The sequence below is a fragment of the Myotis lucifugus genome, unplaced genomic scaffold (genome assembly GCF_000147115.1).
Source record: "Myotis lucifugus unplaced genomic scaffold, Myoluc2.0 scaffold_421, whole genome shotgun sequence".
Lineage (NCBI taxonomy): Eukaryota > Metazoa > Chordata > Mammalia > Chiroptera > Vespertilionidae > Myotis > Myotis lucifugus.
Genome location: NW_005871469.1, coordinates 679,180 through 696,661, shown reverse-complemented (window position 1 = coordinate 696,661; position 17,482 = coordinate 679,180). Strand labels below are relative to the sequence as shown.

Below are 17,482 nucleotides of genomic sequence, written 5' to 3'. Positions count from 1 at the left end.
GAATAATAAGAATTATATGTCATGGGGGGGTGGGTATCAGGATTTTAGAGATGCTTAGGTGGGGCATGGACAAAAAAAGGTTGAGAACCACTGATCTAACTGAAGGGGCAGGGTCCCAAACCAGTCATGCAGGACTCCCATCTTCAAAACTCCAGGAAACAGAGACCAAAGGTGTCAGAGAACCAAATGTAGACAGTTTATTCACTGCCTGCTGATCACCCCTCACTTTGAGTAAGTGCTTGCCCCTAGCCCAGAGGGGCTTCCAGTCCTGGAGGCATCCCACCTAGCTCCTGGGAGAAGGCACTGCAACCACAAAGTGGGGGCTGAGAAGGCCCCCCAACAATGTAATACCTAGAGGAGCTGGGATGGTGAGCAGAAGCCCCACCCTTACTATCTCAGTCCTGCCCTGGCCCCTTGGAGGGTGCTGGCTGGGGAAGAGGGTGGTGTCCTGCCAGCTGCCTCCACCCCTCAGCCTGGGACTGCCTCTCGGGGTACCTGAGATGGGTGGGGTGGGGCGAGCAGGCCTCACTTCTCAAAGTGGTCCAGGGGATAGTGCTCGCCGTAGGTCTGGAGGTGACGGGCCAAGGACTCCTGCTGCTTGCGGAGCTGGGCAGGCATCTCCTGATACACATCCGAGAAGAGCAGACTGGGACTGGGCTTCAGCTTCCGCTCGGCCTGCTCGAAGGCCTCCATCACCTGGGGGACACGGGATGGTGGGCAGGTAACTGGCCTCCCACCCAGGGCCCTGCCTCCTACCTGTAGGACTTCAGTGAGGCATTAACCCCCCTGAGCCTTTGTGTTCCCATCGGGACAATGAAGACAATCATTATCACAGTGGAGATAGCTATCATCCCCATCAATGACCCCAACCCCAGCATTTCCATCCTTCGCAGGACTAGGTACTGACCTAAGCCTATAGGTCTGAATGGTTTCAGACTCAACAGCCCTAAGAAGCAGGCAGGTTAGAGATAAGGAAACCAAGGCTCAGAAAAGAGACTTGCCCGTGACAATGTAGTTAGGGACAGAGCTGGACACACTGCTGCCTGACGCCAGGGTCGGCCCTTACCTCTGGCTCCTGATGACCAGGGCAGGGAGGACATGGGCTGGCCGTGGGGGGGACACTTACACCACATGCAGATTAAGTCACCCCATCCCCAACCTTCTGAAGCGGGTACCCAGGATCCCTCTTCAGAGATGAGAGAGCAGAGGGCAGACATTGTGCCAAGAACATGGCTGAGGTGCATGTGCCCAGGCAGCCTGGGTCCATAGGCCACATTTACAGGTGTCCCTGGGGTGATCCCTGAGTCTCCCAGTTCAATGTCCCCCAAATCCCAGCCTCCAACCTTCCAGGGTTCTCCATGATGCACCACCTCCAGACACCCCCTGGGACTTCAGTTTCCAACAGAGGGAGCCCCTCACCTTCTTGCGGGACTGCTTCCTCCAGGCCTTCTCCTGCTCGTCGTCCCACCAGCCACGGCTCTGCATGTAGTGCCTCAGCCGGGAGATGGGGTGGTCCTGCTTGTCCCAGTAATTGACCTCGTCCACCGAGCGGTATGCCGAGCTGTCATCACTGGTGCTGTGGTGCCCAATCCTGCTCAAGGCAAGGAAGGGGATACAACTTGGGGTGATAGGGTCAGGCTTTGGAGACCCCAGTGATCGATGTGGGGAAGATGGTAAAGATGGTGGCTGTCAAGGCTGATGGGAATGGGGGAGGCAGGCACCTATAGGTCATGGCTTCAATGAGGAAGGGCTGGTTCTCTGCCACGGCCCGCCGCCGGGCCTCCTTGGTGGCATTATACACGGCGAACACGTCATTGCCATCCACACGGATTGACAAGATGCCGTACCCGGGGCCTCGAGCCGCTGTGGGAACAGAGAGAGGCAGCTCAAACCCCATGGCTCTGATGAGGACAATGAGCAGGGAAGGAAAGGGGAGGAGAGCCAACAGAGCAGCGCTCCATTCACTGTCTCCTGCGACCTCCCTGTGCCGACACCACAGGAAGGAACAGGAGGGGAGAGAGGAGATGACACAGGTCCATACCGATGCCATCGCCGCGGTACTGCTCAGAGGTGGGTGTGGAAATGGCATAGCCATTGTTCCGGCAGAAGAAGATGATGGGGCACTCAAGGGTGGCGGCGAAGTTGAAGCCGGCATGGGCATCCCCCTCACTGGCTGCCCCCTCACCGAAGTAACAGATAACAATCCTGTTGGCATTGGCCCGCTTGGCTGCGTAGGCTGCTCCCACCGCTGCAGGCAGTGAGAGGGTGGTAAGCAGGAGCAGAGCACCATGAATACTCATCGCCCTCACACGCACACGCACACGCATTCTCACCCTGAGGAATCTGTGTGGCCAGTGGAGAGGAGATGGTGACGAAGTGACGTTCCTTGCAGCCATAGTGGACGGGCATCTGGCGCCCCTTACCCAGGTCGTTCACGTTGCCGTAGCACTGGTTCATGAACTGTTCCAGGGGGAAGTCCCGATACATCAGCACGCCTGCATGGGGAGGAGGCAGCAGTTAGTGGGGGAGGGGGGCCTAAGGGGGTAGACCAACCCTGTGGGGGTCCCAGGGCAAGGCCCTTCCTGCCCAAACTTCCAATTTCCTGTTTGTACAGTTAAGGGAGCTGAACAAGAGCAGGGGAGGCATACTGTCATGCTTAGGAGACCAGCAGGTGCAGGAACCAGGTGGGCAGGCCAGAAAACACCAGGCTTGGCCCTGGCTGGTTTGACGCAGTGGTTAGAGGGTCTGCCCTCAGACTCAAGGGTCAAGGGTTCGGTTCCCGATCAAGGGCATGTACCTCGGTTGCAGGTTCCATCCCGGCAACCAGTCAATGTGCCTCTCTCACATCAATGTCTCTCTTCTCCCACACCCCCTCTTTCACTCTCTCTTAAAAAAAGTAAATAAATAAAATCAATGGAAAAAATATCCTCTGGTAAAGATTTTAATGAAAAAAAATTTTTTTTAAAGAAAGCACAGGCCTATCTCAAGAAGGAAGCCACTGTTCAGACCAACTGATTGCTACCCAGGGAGGCTAAATCATCCAGTTTTTCAAAAGACAAAGACATCCAGCTTGCTTTTTTTTTTTTTTTTTAATGAGAAAGTACCTAATTTCTTTAAACAAATCTCTGGTGGATGCCTACCTACCATCAAAGAGAGCCGACCACAAGGCTCTGACAGGGAACTGTGATGCCCACCTCACCTGGCTGGCGATGGGTTCCCTGAGGCAGCACAATCCAGGCACTGAGTACCCTTGTTCTCCCCACTCCACAGCGGGGAGACTGAGAGGGTCAAGGATGGGCACAGAGTCCACCTCACCTTACCTCAGCAGCTTCCCAGAAGCAGGGCCTTGTGTTGACTGTGGTGCCAGGGCCCAAACAGTCCTGTGTGGAGTGCCCAGCTGCCACCACGAGTCCAGGACCCTCACTTGGCCCTGCCTGGAGACCCCAACAGCAAAAACAGGCAGGAAGCACTCTGCAAACCCGGCTTGCAGCCCAGTTTCTGGAGAAATCTTCCTTGCTAACAATGCTGAACCACGGACTATCACAGGGTGTCTGTCCTCTTACAGCATGTGGGGTTGGGGGTCAGGTGCAGCGGAGAGGGGAGTAGACAGTCCAAGAGTAGACCAGAACACCCTACTGGTCGAGGGAGGGCTCTGCACAGCCAGCCTGGCCAAGTCCTGCCTCCCTCCTGAAAAGCTATCCCAGGGTGAGAGGCCCCAGCCAGTCACAATATCACTCCACCCACACTGAGTGCTTATCCCAGGCCAAGCCCTGAACTAACGGCTTTGCGTCATCTCTCCCACAAACGCCCTCAACAACCATACTGAAAGAAAGGGTTCACCATCTCCCATTATACATGAGAAAACCAAGGAGCAGTTGAGCAACTTGCCCTCCGTCATGAAGTACTTATGAGGAAGGCTCAGATTTGTCTCCCTGGAAGCCCCAGAGGGGAGGCTCTCTGGCAAGGCCCCCACACCAACAACCAGTCTGGAACCACCCCTTTGGCTCCCCAGGCTAACTCCTTCATCCCCATCACTCTTTTATGCACATTGATTTTCTTCAGTCCTAGCCTTTGATGCTTCCTTCCCTGCACTTGTTCACTTAGAAGTCAGCCAGCTCCCTGGCTGGGACCTGCCAGGCCTTCCCATCTGCTTCTGCTCCCTGAAGGCACGTGGAGGGAGGCCAGCAGAGCTCGCACGGTGTGGACAAGGGCCCACACCTGCAGCTAGGCCTGCCCTTACTGCATGTTCCCAGCAACCCCCAGTGCAGGGGTTACAATACCATCATCATCTTGATTTTGGAGATGAGAAAACTGACACTCAGAGAAGGGAAGTGATCTGACAACTGGTAGCCATGGACCAATTAGGAGCACAGCTTTTAACCACAACAGTGCCGGGCTTACACAGAGGGGAAGCCCACCCCCTCTAAACTCCTGTACCTGGCTTGGCTTTCTCTTGCTTGAAAAGCTCTTCCTCCAGCTCCTTGGACCTCCCTGACATCTTGCCGCTCCTCAAAGAGCACACGGAGTAACTAATGTGGGCTGCGCCTTCACGCCAGGAGGGACTGGGCCTGACCTGCCTCGATGGGGACCGCAGACCCAGGCCTCTGGCATGTGTTCCATGGGGCAGGGCCATGGGCAGACGTACCTGCCTCCCGGTACTGGCCAAACACCAGGTCAGTGTTGTCCAGGGCTGCTGCACTCCCCACGTGCGTCCCTTCCTCACCATAGTTGGTCATGTAGAAGGAGATCCGGCCCTGGGGGTAGAAGGGGGTCCAGAGGCCCGGGCTCAGTTATGCTAGGCAACCACAGAGAACCATCCAAATCCTGACTATCTGATGACTCGGTTGATCAACTTCCTAAAGGCCATTCTAGGCCAGGCCACAGTTTCACCCTTCATGGAGGAACTGCAAGACTGGTTAGAGCCAGAGTGAGGGAGCTGTGTGATGGAAGCTATAAGGACATACCCACCCCACCAGGGAGCAATGCCTAAGCTGAGTGAAGGTAGGAGTGGGTGGAAGTTTCCAGGCAGAGAGAACAATAAAGGCCAGGAGACTGGAAGGGCTGGGACATGAAGTGGGAAAAGTGGGGAAGGATGCAGCAGGAGATAGAAGCAGAACCCAGGTAGTGCAGAGAATGACACATCTGGACTCTACCCGGAGAATGGTGGTAACCTGCTCATGGTTCTGTTTGAGAAAGGTCTCTCAGGCTACTATGTGGGAAATGGATGGAGGAAACAGGACTGAGTGCAGCAAGCTATGCAGAAGGGCCAGTGGCCTGGCCTGTTAGTGCCGAGAAGCAGGGAGAGGAATGGATGGTTGACAGTCTTAAAAAGCAGTCTCGCCCTAGCTGGCTTGGCTCTGTGGATAGAGCATTGGCCTGCGGACTGAGGGGTCCCAGGTTCGATTCCAGCCAGGGTCCCATGCCTGGGTTGTGGGTTCGATCCTCAGTAGGGGGCATGCAGAAGGTAGCCAATCAATGATCCTCTCTCATCATTGATGTTTCTATCTCTCTCCCTTTCTCCCTTCCTCTCTGAATTTAATAAAGAAATTTTAAAAAAAAAAGCAGTCTCCATGCTCAATTTGACAGCACATATAATAAAACTGAAATGATACCAAGATTAGCATGGCCCCTATGCAAAGGTAACATGCAAATTCGTGAAGCGTTCCATATTTTTTATTTACAATAATCATGACATGGAAGCAACCCAAGAACCTATCAATAGACAAGTGCATAAAGAAGATGTGGTACATATATACAATGGAATGTTATGTGGCCATAAAAAAAAAAGAATGAAATCTTACCATTTCCAAGAACAGAGACCTAGAGAGTATTATGTTAAGTGAAATAAGTCAGTCAGAGAAATACAAATACCATATGATTTCAATTACATGTGGAATCTAAAGAACAAAATAAACAAAATACAAACAGCCCTGGCCGGGTAGCTCAATTGGTTAGAGCATCGTCCCAATACTCCAAAGTACTCCAAAGTTGTGGGTTTGAGGGCACATACAGAAGCAACCAATGAATGCAATGAATAAGTGGAACAACAAATCAATATGGCTCTCTCTAAAACTCAAACGATAAAGTTTTTTTTAAAAAAAGAAGTACAGCCCTGACAGGTTTGGCTCAGTGGATAGAGCGTCGGCCTACAGACTGAAGGGTCCTGAGTTCGATTCCAGTCAAGGGCATGTACCTTGGTTGCAGGCACATCCCCAGTAGGGGGTGTGCAGGAGGCAGCTGATCGATGTTTCTCTCTCATCGATGTTTCTAACTCTCTCTCCCTCTCCCTTCCTCTCTGTAAAAAATCAATAAAATATATATTAATAAAAAAAAGAAGTACAAATCGTAGTTATAAAATAATCATGGGAATGTCAAGTACAGCATAGGGAATAGAGTCAATAATACTGTAATAACTTTGTATGGTGCCAGGTGGGTACTTGAATTATTGGGGGGATCACTTTGTAAATTATATAATTGTCTAACTAGTATGCTGTACACCTGAAACTAGTATAAAATAATAATGAATAAAAATAAATTTAAAAAATAATACTGAATGTCAACTGTAATTGAAAAATAAAAATTTTTAAAAATTACATTAGCCCACCCAGCTGGTGCAGCTCAGTGGTTGAGTGTTAACCCATGAACCATGAGGTCCCAGGTTTGATTCTGGGTCAGGACACATGCCCTGGTTGCCAACTCAATCCCCAGTAGGGGGTATACAGGAGGCAACCAATCAATGTGTCTCATATCGATGTCTCTCTCTCTCTCTCTCTCTTCTCCTTTCCCTCACTCCCTCACTTCTACTCTTTCTAAAAGTCAATGGAAAAATATCCTCGGGTTAGGATTAACCAAAATAATAATAAATTTAATTTTTTTTAAAGCAGTCTATGGCAGACCCCCCTTGCTAGCTGTACTGGTGCCCAACCCCAGAGCCTGGAAAAGCCAAATGATAGGTTCCCAGCCTCCCTCGCAGCCAGAGGTGGCCACAGGACACAGCGCTAGCCAGATATTTAAGTGGAAGTCTGCTTTTGCTTTCTTTTTCTTCCTGCCTGGCACACAGCCCTGAAGCCTGGACCAGAGGCAGCCATCTTGGAATATGAGGCAACAAGCATCGATGAAAGGCAACTCATCCAGCGGAGTGGATTTCTAACTAAATGCCTAGGGACAGAGAAAGTGATAGCAAGGGGGAGGAAGGAGTGAGAAATTAAATGCAGGCCTCCAGTTTGGGCAAATGGGTGGATGGTGGGGCACCCTTCACTGAGAACTGGCCTAAGGGTGGGAGGGAAGCAGGTCTGGGAGGAAGATGCAGAGGCTAAGTCGGGACAGGCTGAATTTGGTGTGGGAATCAGGGCAAGAAGCCAAGTAATCTGGGGCTAAGAGGAGAGGTCTGATTGGAGATCTGGGAAGCCCCTGGCATAAAGACAGACATGAGCTCCCTAGAACTACATGTAAAGTGAAACAGAGAGAGCCCGTGCTGGCACCTGCAGGATGCCCTCTGCATAGTCCTCATGGGTTCTGCAGGCCTGGCTTTCTGTCATGGTGGGTGAACCAGGTGAATAATGCTTTCTTCTAGGTGGGGAGCCAATTAAAAGTTAATTGACCTCCCAGAGCCAAGTGAGTGGGTGGATGCCAGGTGCTGAGTGCCTGGCAGGGCTGTGAGATTGGTGAGGGGAGGGTCCCCTGAGGAAACAGGACCTGGGTTACTGGCAGAGGTCACTGGTTGCCACCCTGTATCCTACCCCTCTTCCTCTTTGTTAACAGAGATCTTATTCACCACAGGCAGCGACTGCACAGACTAAAACACTATATTTCTCATTCTCCCTTGTAGCTAGAAGTGACCAATGAAATGTGAGATATTATTAGGACTACCTGGAACGTCCTATATAGGTGGCTATGGGAGATACCTGGAAAGTGGCATGTCTGACCTTCCACCTTCCTTCCACCTGCCTGGAAAGAAATGTAATGGAGAGAACCCCAACAGCCATTAGATTCATGAGGGGTCCTCAAGGCTAGAAGCCAACACTGGGTAACCAAAGACATTGTGGGGCCACCATACCAGCCCAGACCACCTGTTTCCAGATGTCTTTTATGCAAGAGAAAAAAAAAACTATTAATCTGTTGACGCTACTCCTTTTATTTTTGTTAGGATTTTTTTTGAGGGGGGTCGAGGACTGTTACTTGCAGGTGAAAGTAATCCTAGCTAACAGGATAAGCCTTGATGGATGAGTTGAGCTCATTGAGGGCTTCCTTGTCAGCCAATGGGCAAGGGGCCTTACATGATGGTTCTCATAGAATTCCTTCCCCAACCCTACAGGGCGGGTTCTCTTATTATCCCCATTTTTAAAATATATTAAAGAAACTGAGACAAAGACAAGAAACATCATCTGCCCAAAGCCATAGCTGTGATTGGACCCACATCTGTGGGATTACAAAGCCCCTGTTTGTGCAGCCAATGCAGGGGCAGGAAGGAACCCAGGCATGTATGAGTGTGGGAAGATGGCCTGGCCTGGCACTGAGGCTATGGAGAGGCCACGGCCACAGTGGAATAGGAGACAGAATGGACAGGAAGGGCCAGACGTGATCCTGTGGACATGGGAGCCACAGGAAGTTTCTGGGCAGGGTGGAGACACTACCCTAACTCGGAGAGCCATACGGAGTATTCCTGAGAGCAAGAATCTGGGAGTAGGGTGCCTGTCTGATCTGCTCAGTCCTGTCTTTTAGGCCAGTGAGCCTCATACTTTAGATCACAGCAGAGTCACCTGAGGCTTGATGGAAATGCAAATTTCTATCATGGGTGGTGACATCTGAGGACCTGCCTGCTCAATATTCTTCCCCCTTAACTAACAGGAACCCCGGCACTCATGCTCTCGGTCTACTCCTCTATTCCCTTGGTTCCTGGGATGGCCCCAGCCTGGCCTATCACAGGAGCTGGTTCAGGGAGGTGTCTGTGACCAAAGTCTGGCCAATGAGCATCAGTCTAGGCCTTCTGCTGCTGAAACATTAGGGACTACTTTCTTTCCACCACTAAGGAGCAGGTTTAATTATCATGAGGCTGGTAAGATCATGACAAATAGCTAATATTGATCATAGGCTGACTAAATGCCAAGTTCACTGTTCCTAAGACCATTCATTACATATGCCACCATCAACCCTCATGGCAACCCCATGCAGACCAGAAAACTGATGCATTGAGAGGTTAAGCAGCTTTCCCAGGGCAGCAAAACCAGAAAAGTAACAGATGAGCACTTCAATCACACCATGAACCCTTTCTCCACCACCTCTCCATGAGCCTGGAGCCAGAGACCACCACTGTTCGAGAATGAAGGAAGCCAAGGCAAAAGAGAGGAGAAAAGACACTCAGAGAAACTGGTCTGATGACATCTTTCAAGCCCCCAGACCCAGCTATGCCCTCTGGACTTTAGTTACTTGAGTCAATATTTCCCTCTTTGACTGGATCTCTGCCCACTGAGGATCACAGCATGTTTGGCATGGGAACTCCGGGGAGCACCAAGGGTCACCATTTCTCAGGACTTTGTGTTCCCGAAAAGGGCCCTCACATCTCCTACCTTCCCTCTCCCTGCAAGGTTAAGTCCCCAATCTGGAGCACATTAGGTGTTTTCAGTGATCTGGTCCATCCTTCTGCCCCTGGGCATGGCCCTTCCCACATTCTCCCTCCAGAGCCCCAAAAGAACCCCAAGAACTCTAAGGACCGCAAGACAAAGGATCTCCATTCCACTCTCTCCTCCTTGGGAACTGTCTTTTGGCCCACACACAAGTAGGAGGACCTCAGGTAATTCCAAGCTCTCCCCACCCCCAGTCTGTCCCCACCCACCTGCCGCTGGGACTCATAGAGGATGCGATCCATGGTGTTCAGCAGCGTCATGCTCTTATAGAACTTGAGCACCTTCTCCTGCGGCAGCTGCAGATAGAGGCACAGAGATATGCGGGGCCAGTGGGACCAAAGAGGTCATGGGCAAAGGGCCTGGGCATGGGAAGCAGGGGGTGGGGGAGAAGGCCTCTTACCTGGGGATCCTCACTGGGGTTGATGATCTGGCCCTGACGATCCATGACACGGTAGATGGGGATCCCAGAGATGACATTGGGTTGCATGAATTCCAGCTTGTCTATGAACTCTGCTGAGGCCCCTGGGAACTGGGGCTTGTCATCCAGGGATGAGAAGTGCTGTTCCTGCTGCCTCTGTGGATGCTGGGGAGGGAAGCGGAGAACACCTGAGTCAGGAGCAGCACCCAGGTTCCACTGGCTGAACTCCATGGGGACAGTCAGTATGGCCTCATGGATAAGTCACCGTGGCTCAGGTGGACTCTGGGGCCTGACACACAGGGTGTGAATTCCAGCTCCACCACTCTCCCATTGCATAACCTTGGGCAAGTTACCAGAGTGTCTTTGTGTCTCAGTTCCTCATCCAATTGGGGTGAAAATAACTATCCCACGGGGTTTTTGTAAAGATTAAATAACTCAATAAAATGACAGGCAGTTCAAGAACTGGCAGCTATTATTATTATCAGAGGCCCAAACTCTTCACCCTGGAATTCAAGACCTCCCCAGTCTGGCCACAGAGGACCGCCTCCCTCTTTCAATCGCCCACAGCTACCACAGGCACAGACATCCCTGCAGGGTGCCCTCAAGTCAGCCAAATAAGTTCTTTACTGACATCTGTATCCACCAGGGAGGCCATCCAAAATAGAGCTAAATCTGTGAGTTTTTAAGAGTCAGCCTGCCTGAGTTCAAATTCCTTGTTGGGTGACCATAGAAAAGTGACTTCCCCTCTTCCAAGTCTGTCCTTTCTCGTCTGTAAAATGGAGAACAAGAACACCTTATGGAATGTTATGAGGCTAGCCCTAGCTGGTTTGGCTCCAAGCATCGGCCTGGGGACTGAAGGGTCCAGGGTTCGATTCTGGTCAAGGGCACATGCCCAGGCTGTGGGCTTGATCCCCAGTAGGGGGTGTGCAGGAGGCAGCCAATCAATGATTCTCATCATTGATGTTTCTATGTCTCTCTCCCTCTCTCTTCTTCTCTGAAGTCAATAAAAATATATTTTTTAAAAAAAGAAATGTTATGAGGCTAAAATGAGATCATGCATGTAAATGTTAGCAGAGCACTTATAAATCATACAGTAAATGCTCAAAAAAATGTTGATTATCATTTATACCACCAGATCACTGCACTCATCTCTGTCCTATTTCTTCCCCCATAATTGGGCAAACTGCTCCACACGCATCAGTGCCCTCTCCACACCAGGCCTAACCACCCCCATAAGCCCAGCCTGACTCACTCAACAAATATTTGAGCACCTGCTTCATTCCAAGCCCTGTGCTGGGTTCTGGGGACCCAGCATGGAAGACAGATGCTAAACAAGTACCGATGAGGGTGAGTCACATTCTCCTAGAAGCTATGGGCCTCCGCACAGCCTAGTGGAAAGAGGGGCAGGCTTCTCTGAGGAAGGGACACGAGAGCTGAGACCTGAAGGATATCTACGATTTAGGGAAAGAGCATTTGATACCAGGGGAACAAAACATGCAAAAGGCAAAATGTGAGGAGTGGCGTGTCCCTGAGGAACCTGGAAGGAGCTCAGAGTGGCTGGAGGAGCTCTGTGGGGAGCATCACACCTGCTGGGATCAGAGGACACCTGGCTGGATAAGCCCGTGAGAAGTCCACATATGTCACAGGATATGAACCAATTCCATTTCTTAGCTCTTGAACTAACCTTGAACTGGTCTCAACAGGCAATAGCTCCCCTTGATTAAGCACTTGCTGGGTGCCAAGCTGAACTCTGCATGCACAATCTTAATACTGCCCTTGAGTAGATGAGAAAACTGTGGCTAAGGGAGATAAAATAACCTGCACTGGGCCACAGAGCTAAAACTAAATAAATAGGATTAGCTTCAAACCTAGGCAGGTCCAACATTCAGACCCCTAAACCCATGCTCCTAACCCAACTGCAACAGCTGGCTTTGTTTCCACATGTCTACATCTGTACTTCCCACTGGTCGCCAGATCCGTCTTAGCTCAGAATGGTGGCTTTACTTCCAACAGGAGCTAAAGAAGAATAACTGGATCTGCCATGAGCTGGACCGCACACATTGGTACTCAAATGTGTTTCCCTTCCCTCTCTCCTTTAATTGCAGTGAAGAAGCCAAGGTTCCAGAGGGGAGCATGAACATGTGTGCGTTTATCTGTGATTATAGTTGTGAGGAAATAAAGGAAATTCCACTCCCAACAGCAGGGCAGGTCCAGGCTCGACATCACGGCAGACTTACCCTCTGCGTGCGAGGGAAGCAACTAAACTGCAGAACAAACTCTGCAGACTGTGCTTCCCACTGAGCACTCAATGGCCGACCTTTCCATCCACCTAGAGCAGCGGTTCTCAACATGTGGGTCGCGACCCCTTTGGGGGTCGAAAGACCCTTTCACAGGGGTCGCCTAAGACCATCGGAAAACACATATATAATTACATACTGTTTTTGTGATTAATCACTATGCTGTAATTATGTTCAGTTTGTAACAATGAAAATACATCCTGCATATCAGATATTTACATTACGATTCATAACAGTAGCAAAATTACAGCTATGAAGTAGCAACGAAAATAATTTTATGGTTGGGGGTCACCACAACATGAGGAACTGTATTAAGGTGCCGTGGCATTAGGAAGGTTGAGAACCACTGACCTAGAGGATCCTTTTGTGTTGTGTCTGTCCACATACACATAACAAGCTCTGGGAAGGCAGGGATCATGTCCAGGTTGGTTACAGAAGCAGGCACTCAACAGGCAATTATTGAACAAACAGATGGATGAGTGGTTACATTCACTGGCACTGGAATCCCACTGGCCTGGGTTCCAATTTCTTAGCTCACTGTATGGCCCTCTGCTAGACACTGTATGTTTTAATTTCTCCCTCTGTAAGAGGTTGCAGAGGGCTGCTGTGAAAAGTTCCTAAGATAAGGCACACAAAGGGTTCAGTACAGGTATGGGACATACCATGTGCTTGAAAATTGGTAGAAGCGCAAAAACCAAGTCTAGGAGGGTAGGAAATGGGAAAAAGGGAAATGACAGGAGGAAGACAGACAAAGAGGAGTTGGGGAGAAGGGCTGGCTACACCTCAAACTGGGTTGAGACGCCAGACCATTCCAGAGTAGGTCTGAGGTCCAGGGGAGACAGATGGAACGAGGGCTGCAATCTGGGGAGGGGCTCTAAGAAGGTAGTCCAGAGGCCAGCAGAGGTCAGGACCATAGCACCTCAGGGTGTGAGGACAGCACTAGAGACTGGAGAGCTCCTGTCAGGGCACTGTGGCACAGCCCGCACATTAGAGTTGAGCCTTGGCTTTCCCCTTTCTCTGCGGCCATCTCAGGGTTACTGTGCTAATTCAATGAGTTCCTCGAAGGGCTCAACAGTGCCTGTTCCTGAAGAAATGCTCCATTATGGGAGGGAGTGGGTGGTAAATGCCTGCAGAGGAAGGATGGGACTCCACCCATTTCTTTTGTTTTTGGTCAGGGGGTGGGTTTGTCCTGGTGGCCAGGGAGTCACAATGGCAGAGGCTACACACATTTACACAAAGCCTTGAAGCCACATCCTCCCCCACCACACAGGAAACAGGGAAACCTGCTCTGGGTGGTCTGGTCTGCCCAGCACGTCAGTGCTGGGGTGGCCCCTCATGGAGTCACTCCCTACAGCACCAAGGTTATGAGCAAGGACTTGAACAAACTGCTGTCCCCTGGCTGTGTAACTAAAGCTCCCTGAGTCTCAGTTTCCTCGTATGTAAACAGCGGATGGTATGAGTACTTAGCCCAGCACCTGGCACATAATGAACCCAAGTAACCAAATAATGTATTTGACAATTGTTGTCAAACAGGTAGATACGGAATACTTGTTCCAAGTCAGGACTGAACTGAGGGCTGGAGATGAAGGGAAAGGATGGATGACAGATACTTACTAGTAACACACAAGTTACAATCAAGAGGGGCGAACTAAGAGGAGACAGGATAGCTTAGTGGTTAACACAGGGCAGGGTAGGAAGAGACACTAAAGCTAAACTGCCTGTGTTTGAATCCTGACTTTGTCCCTTTCCAGCTATGTCATCTTGGGCAGGAGACAGTCGCCCTGACCCTGTGTCCCCTCATGGAAAAAATAAGAATTGCTACTTCGCAGGCATGGTGGTGAGATGGGGATAAAGCCCTGCCATAGCTCGGGGGGAACCTCTTACTACCAGCATCAGATGGAGCATGACGAAAGCTTCCTAGAGAAACGGGGGGCGGGGTGTAAAGCTGAGGCCTGCTGGACAAGCAGGGGTGAGCCAGGTAAAGGCTGCGGAAAGAGCACTTCAGTCCCTGGGAACAACAATGGCTCTGAGGCAAGAGAAGAGAGCCTAGCACCCTGGCACGCTAGAGACCAGACTGGCTGCAACACATTAATAGCTAACTGTCCCGGTGCTGGGCGCCACTCAATGCACTTTCTTTTTGCCCAGTGCTCACTGAACACGCACAGCAGCCAGGTGAGGCAGGCACTATTATCACACCACAGTAAAGCAGAGGTGGTCCTGAGGCTCAGAGGGGTTAAGTCCAAGGCCACAGAGGTCATGAGTGGTGAAGGACCATATTCCTACAAAGACCTCTGGGTAAAAGGGGCTCATCCAAAGAGGGGGGAAATGGCCAGCGGGGCTGAGGCCAGCTCTGTCACCCAGCTTCCCACCAGCCCACCTGGGCAAAAGCTGGTGATACAAGTAAAGACTGGACTAAGCAGGATATTGCAAGACCTAAACGAAAGCCCTAATACAAGTAAAGACTGGACTAAGCAGGATGTTGTAAGACCTAAATGAAAGCCCTAATACTCTCTTCTTGGCAGCCTGGTACTATGAAAAGAAACTGGGCTTTGGAGTCCAGAGCTCCAAGTTCAGACTTCACCTTTCTGCGTCTCAACTTTCTCACCTGTAATGAGAGAAAACTACCAATAGGTACCTTACAGTGTGGCTATAATCCTATCTAATAAAAGACAAAAAGGGTAATTAACCATACCTCCGCTACGCTTCCCATTGGCTAATCAGGGCGATATGCAAATTAACTGCCAACAAAGATGGCGGCCGGCAGCCACGCAGCTGAAGTGAACATGAGGCTTGCTTGCTCCAGTGATGGAGGAAGCCAAGGTTCCCGGCCTGCCATGGCCTGCTCTAAGCTCTGAAAGCAACAATGTTTCAATTATAGAAGGTAAATAAATCTCAGAATAAAAATTAAAAAAAGAAAGAAAAAAAGGAGAGGCTGAGAGCTTCAGTCACTGGCCAGCCTGAAAACGGCCCTCAGCCCCTCACCCAGACTGGCCAGGCACCCCAGTGGGGACCCCCACCCTGAAGGGGGTGTGGCCAGCTGCAAACAGCCATCAGCCCCTCACCCAGGCTGGCCAGGCACCCCAGCGGGACCTCCACCCTGATCCGGGACACCCTTCAGAGCAAACCAGCTGGCCCCCACCCATGCACCAGGCCTCTATCCTATATAATAAAAAGGTAATATGCAAACTGACCCTAACAGCAGAAAGACTGGGAATGACTGGTCACTATGACACACACTGACCACCAGGGGGCAGATGCTCAATGCAGGAGCTGCCCTCTGGTGGTCAGTGCACTCCCACATGGGGGAGCTCTGCTCAGCCACAAGCCAGGCTGATGGCTGCCAGTACAGCGGTGGTGGTGGGAGCCTGTCCTGCCTCCTCAGCAGCGCTAAGGATGTCCGACTGCAGCTTAGGCCTGCTCCCCTCTGGCAAGTGGACATCCCCCAAGGGCTCCCGGGCTGCCAGAGGGATGTCTGATTGCCATCTTAGGCCCAATCCCCTGGGGAGCAGGCCTAAGCCAGCAGGTGGTCATCCCCCGAGGGGTCCCAGACTGGGAGAGGGCATAGGCCGGGCTGAGGGACTCCCACCCCCGAGTGCACAAATTTTTGTGCACCGGGCCTCTAGTAAATATAATAAATATAATATGGGTGTGAGTGGGCACTGTAAATCATAAAGTGCTTCATGATGTGAAAAAAGAGGCTGGGCTCCTTAAGACACAGGCCAAGGAGATGGACACATACAGTTAGGAGACCAGTAACGTCCATCTCCATTCATCCCACAATACACACTGGACACCAACCACTTGGAGATATTGGAGCCCTTGGGAAGGAGAAATACTTCTAATTTGCACAGACCAAGATCTAGGTCAGTGATGGCGAACCTATGACGCGTGTCACCTCTGACACGCGAACTCATTTTTTTGGTTGATTTTTCTTTGTTAAATGGCATTTAAATATATAAAATAAATATCAAAAATATAAATCTTTGTTTTACTATGGTTGCAAAGATCAAAAAATTTCTATATATGACAAGGCACCAGAGTTAAGTTAGGGTTTTTCAAAATGCTGACACGCCGAGCTCAAAAGGTTCGCCATCACTGATCTAGGTGCTTCCTAATTTCCAACAGGGCAGGGACTCTAGTTACCCACTTGCTAAGCTCAGAGAAGTGAAGCACCTTGGCCACGGTCCCCCTTCTACTTAGGGTGGTGGCTGAGAAATCATTCAGGACCCTAAGACAATCAAAGTTTTCCTTCCTTTTTATTCTCCCTGAGCACTAACACATCTGCCAGCAACTGGAAGGGGAGGAAGGGAGACAGACCGGGTAAATGCCTCCGAGGTAAAAGGAAGGGCAAGCAGGCAGGGAGAAGGCAGCCCCACTCTTCCTCCCAATCCAGCCTGCTCCAACAACCCAACCAGTCCACTGCAACACAGCCACCCAACCTTCTCCCACACACTATCTCCTGGCTCCACTGTGATCAGCTAAAACTGCACCATCCAATATAGCAGCCAGCAGCCACCTGTGGCTATTTAAATTTCAATTCATTAAAATTAAATACAGATGCTAATTATCTTAAAATGGGGTTAAGTACTGATAAACCCATCATAAATTGAAAACATCATAAATTGAAATGTATTTAAAACACCTGACCTACTGCCCTGGCTGGTATGACTCAGTTGGTTGGGTGTCATCCCATGCACCAAAGTTGCCGGATCAATTGCAGGTCAGGGCACATGCCTGGGCTGCAGGCTCCATCCCCTGGTATGGGGCATGCAGGAAGCAGCCAACTGATGTTTTGCTCTCACATCGATATTTCTTTCTCTCCCTCTCCCTTCCTCTCAATAAACTATTTTAAAAAGTAGAAATAGAAAAAATATATTTAATAAAATAAAATAAAAACCTAACCTACTGAACATCACAGCCTACCTTAAATGTTCTCAGAACACTTACATTAACCTATAGCTGGGCATTATCTTGAGTTTCATCTCAAGAGTTAACTGCCATCCAAAGGACCTAAATAGACACTTCTTCAAAGTGGACATACAGATGGCCAAGGGCATATGAAACATGGCCCAAAGTCACTAATCTTCCGAGAGAGCAAATTAAATGACATGAGCTATCACCTCCCACCTGTCAGCGTGGTAACA

At 50.4% G+C, this 17,482-nt stretch overlaps 1 protein-coding gene and 1 non-coding gene across 3 annotated transcripts in view; one reads left to right on the top strand and one right to left on the bottom strand.

Moving 5' to 3' along the window:
- Positions 1–175: 175 nt before the first annotated feature.
- The window catches only part of BCKDHA (branched chain keto acid dehydrogenase E1, alpha polypeptide), a 20,946-nt gene continuing 3,639 nt past the window's right edge, over positions 176–17,482 (bottom strand). Inside the window, exons 1-9 of one of the 2 annotated variants that reach the window (XM_023743979.1) lie at positions 16,486–16,503; positions 10,024–10,206; positions 9,833–9,919; positions 4,646–4,754; positions 2,334–2,495; positions 2,042–2,248; positions 1,722–1,863; positions 1,420–1,591; positions 176–696 (exon numbers count right to left, since the gene is read on the bottom strand). In XM_023743979.1, coding sequence (XP_023599747.1) covers positions 526–696; positions 1,420–1,591; positions 1,722–1,863; positions 2,042–2,248; positions 2,334–2,495; positions 4,646–4,754; positions 9,833–9,919; positions 10,024–10,110 — 1,137 coding nt within the window. In that variant the 5' untranslated portion in view covers positions 10,111–10,206; positions 16,486–16,503 and the 3' untranslated portion in view covers positions 176–525. Of the gene's footprint in view, positions 697–1,419; positions 1,592–1,721; positions 1,864–2,041; positions 2,249–2,333; positions 2,496–4,645; positions 4,755–9,832; positions 9,920–10,023; positions 10,207–16,485; positions 16,504–17,482 lie in introns of those variants that run through there. The other variant, XM_006102641.3, reaches the window with a different exon arrangement.
- LOC111823223 lies at positions 5,571–5,674 on the top strand. The gene has a single exon (XR_002826222.1). It is a non-coding gene; the product is annotated as a U6 spliceosomal RNA (small nuclear RNA).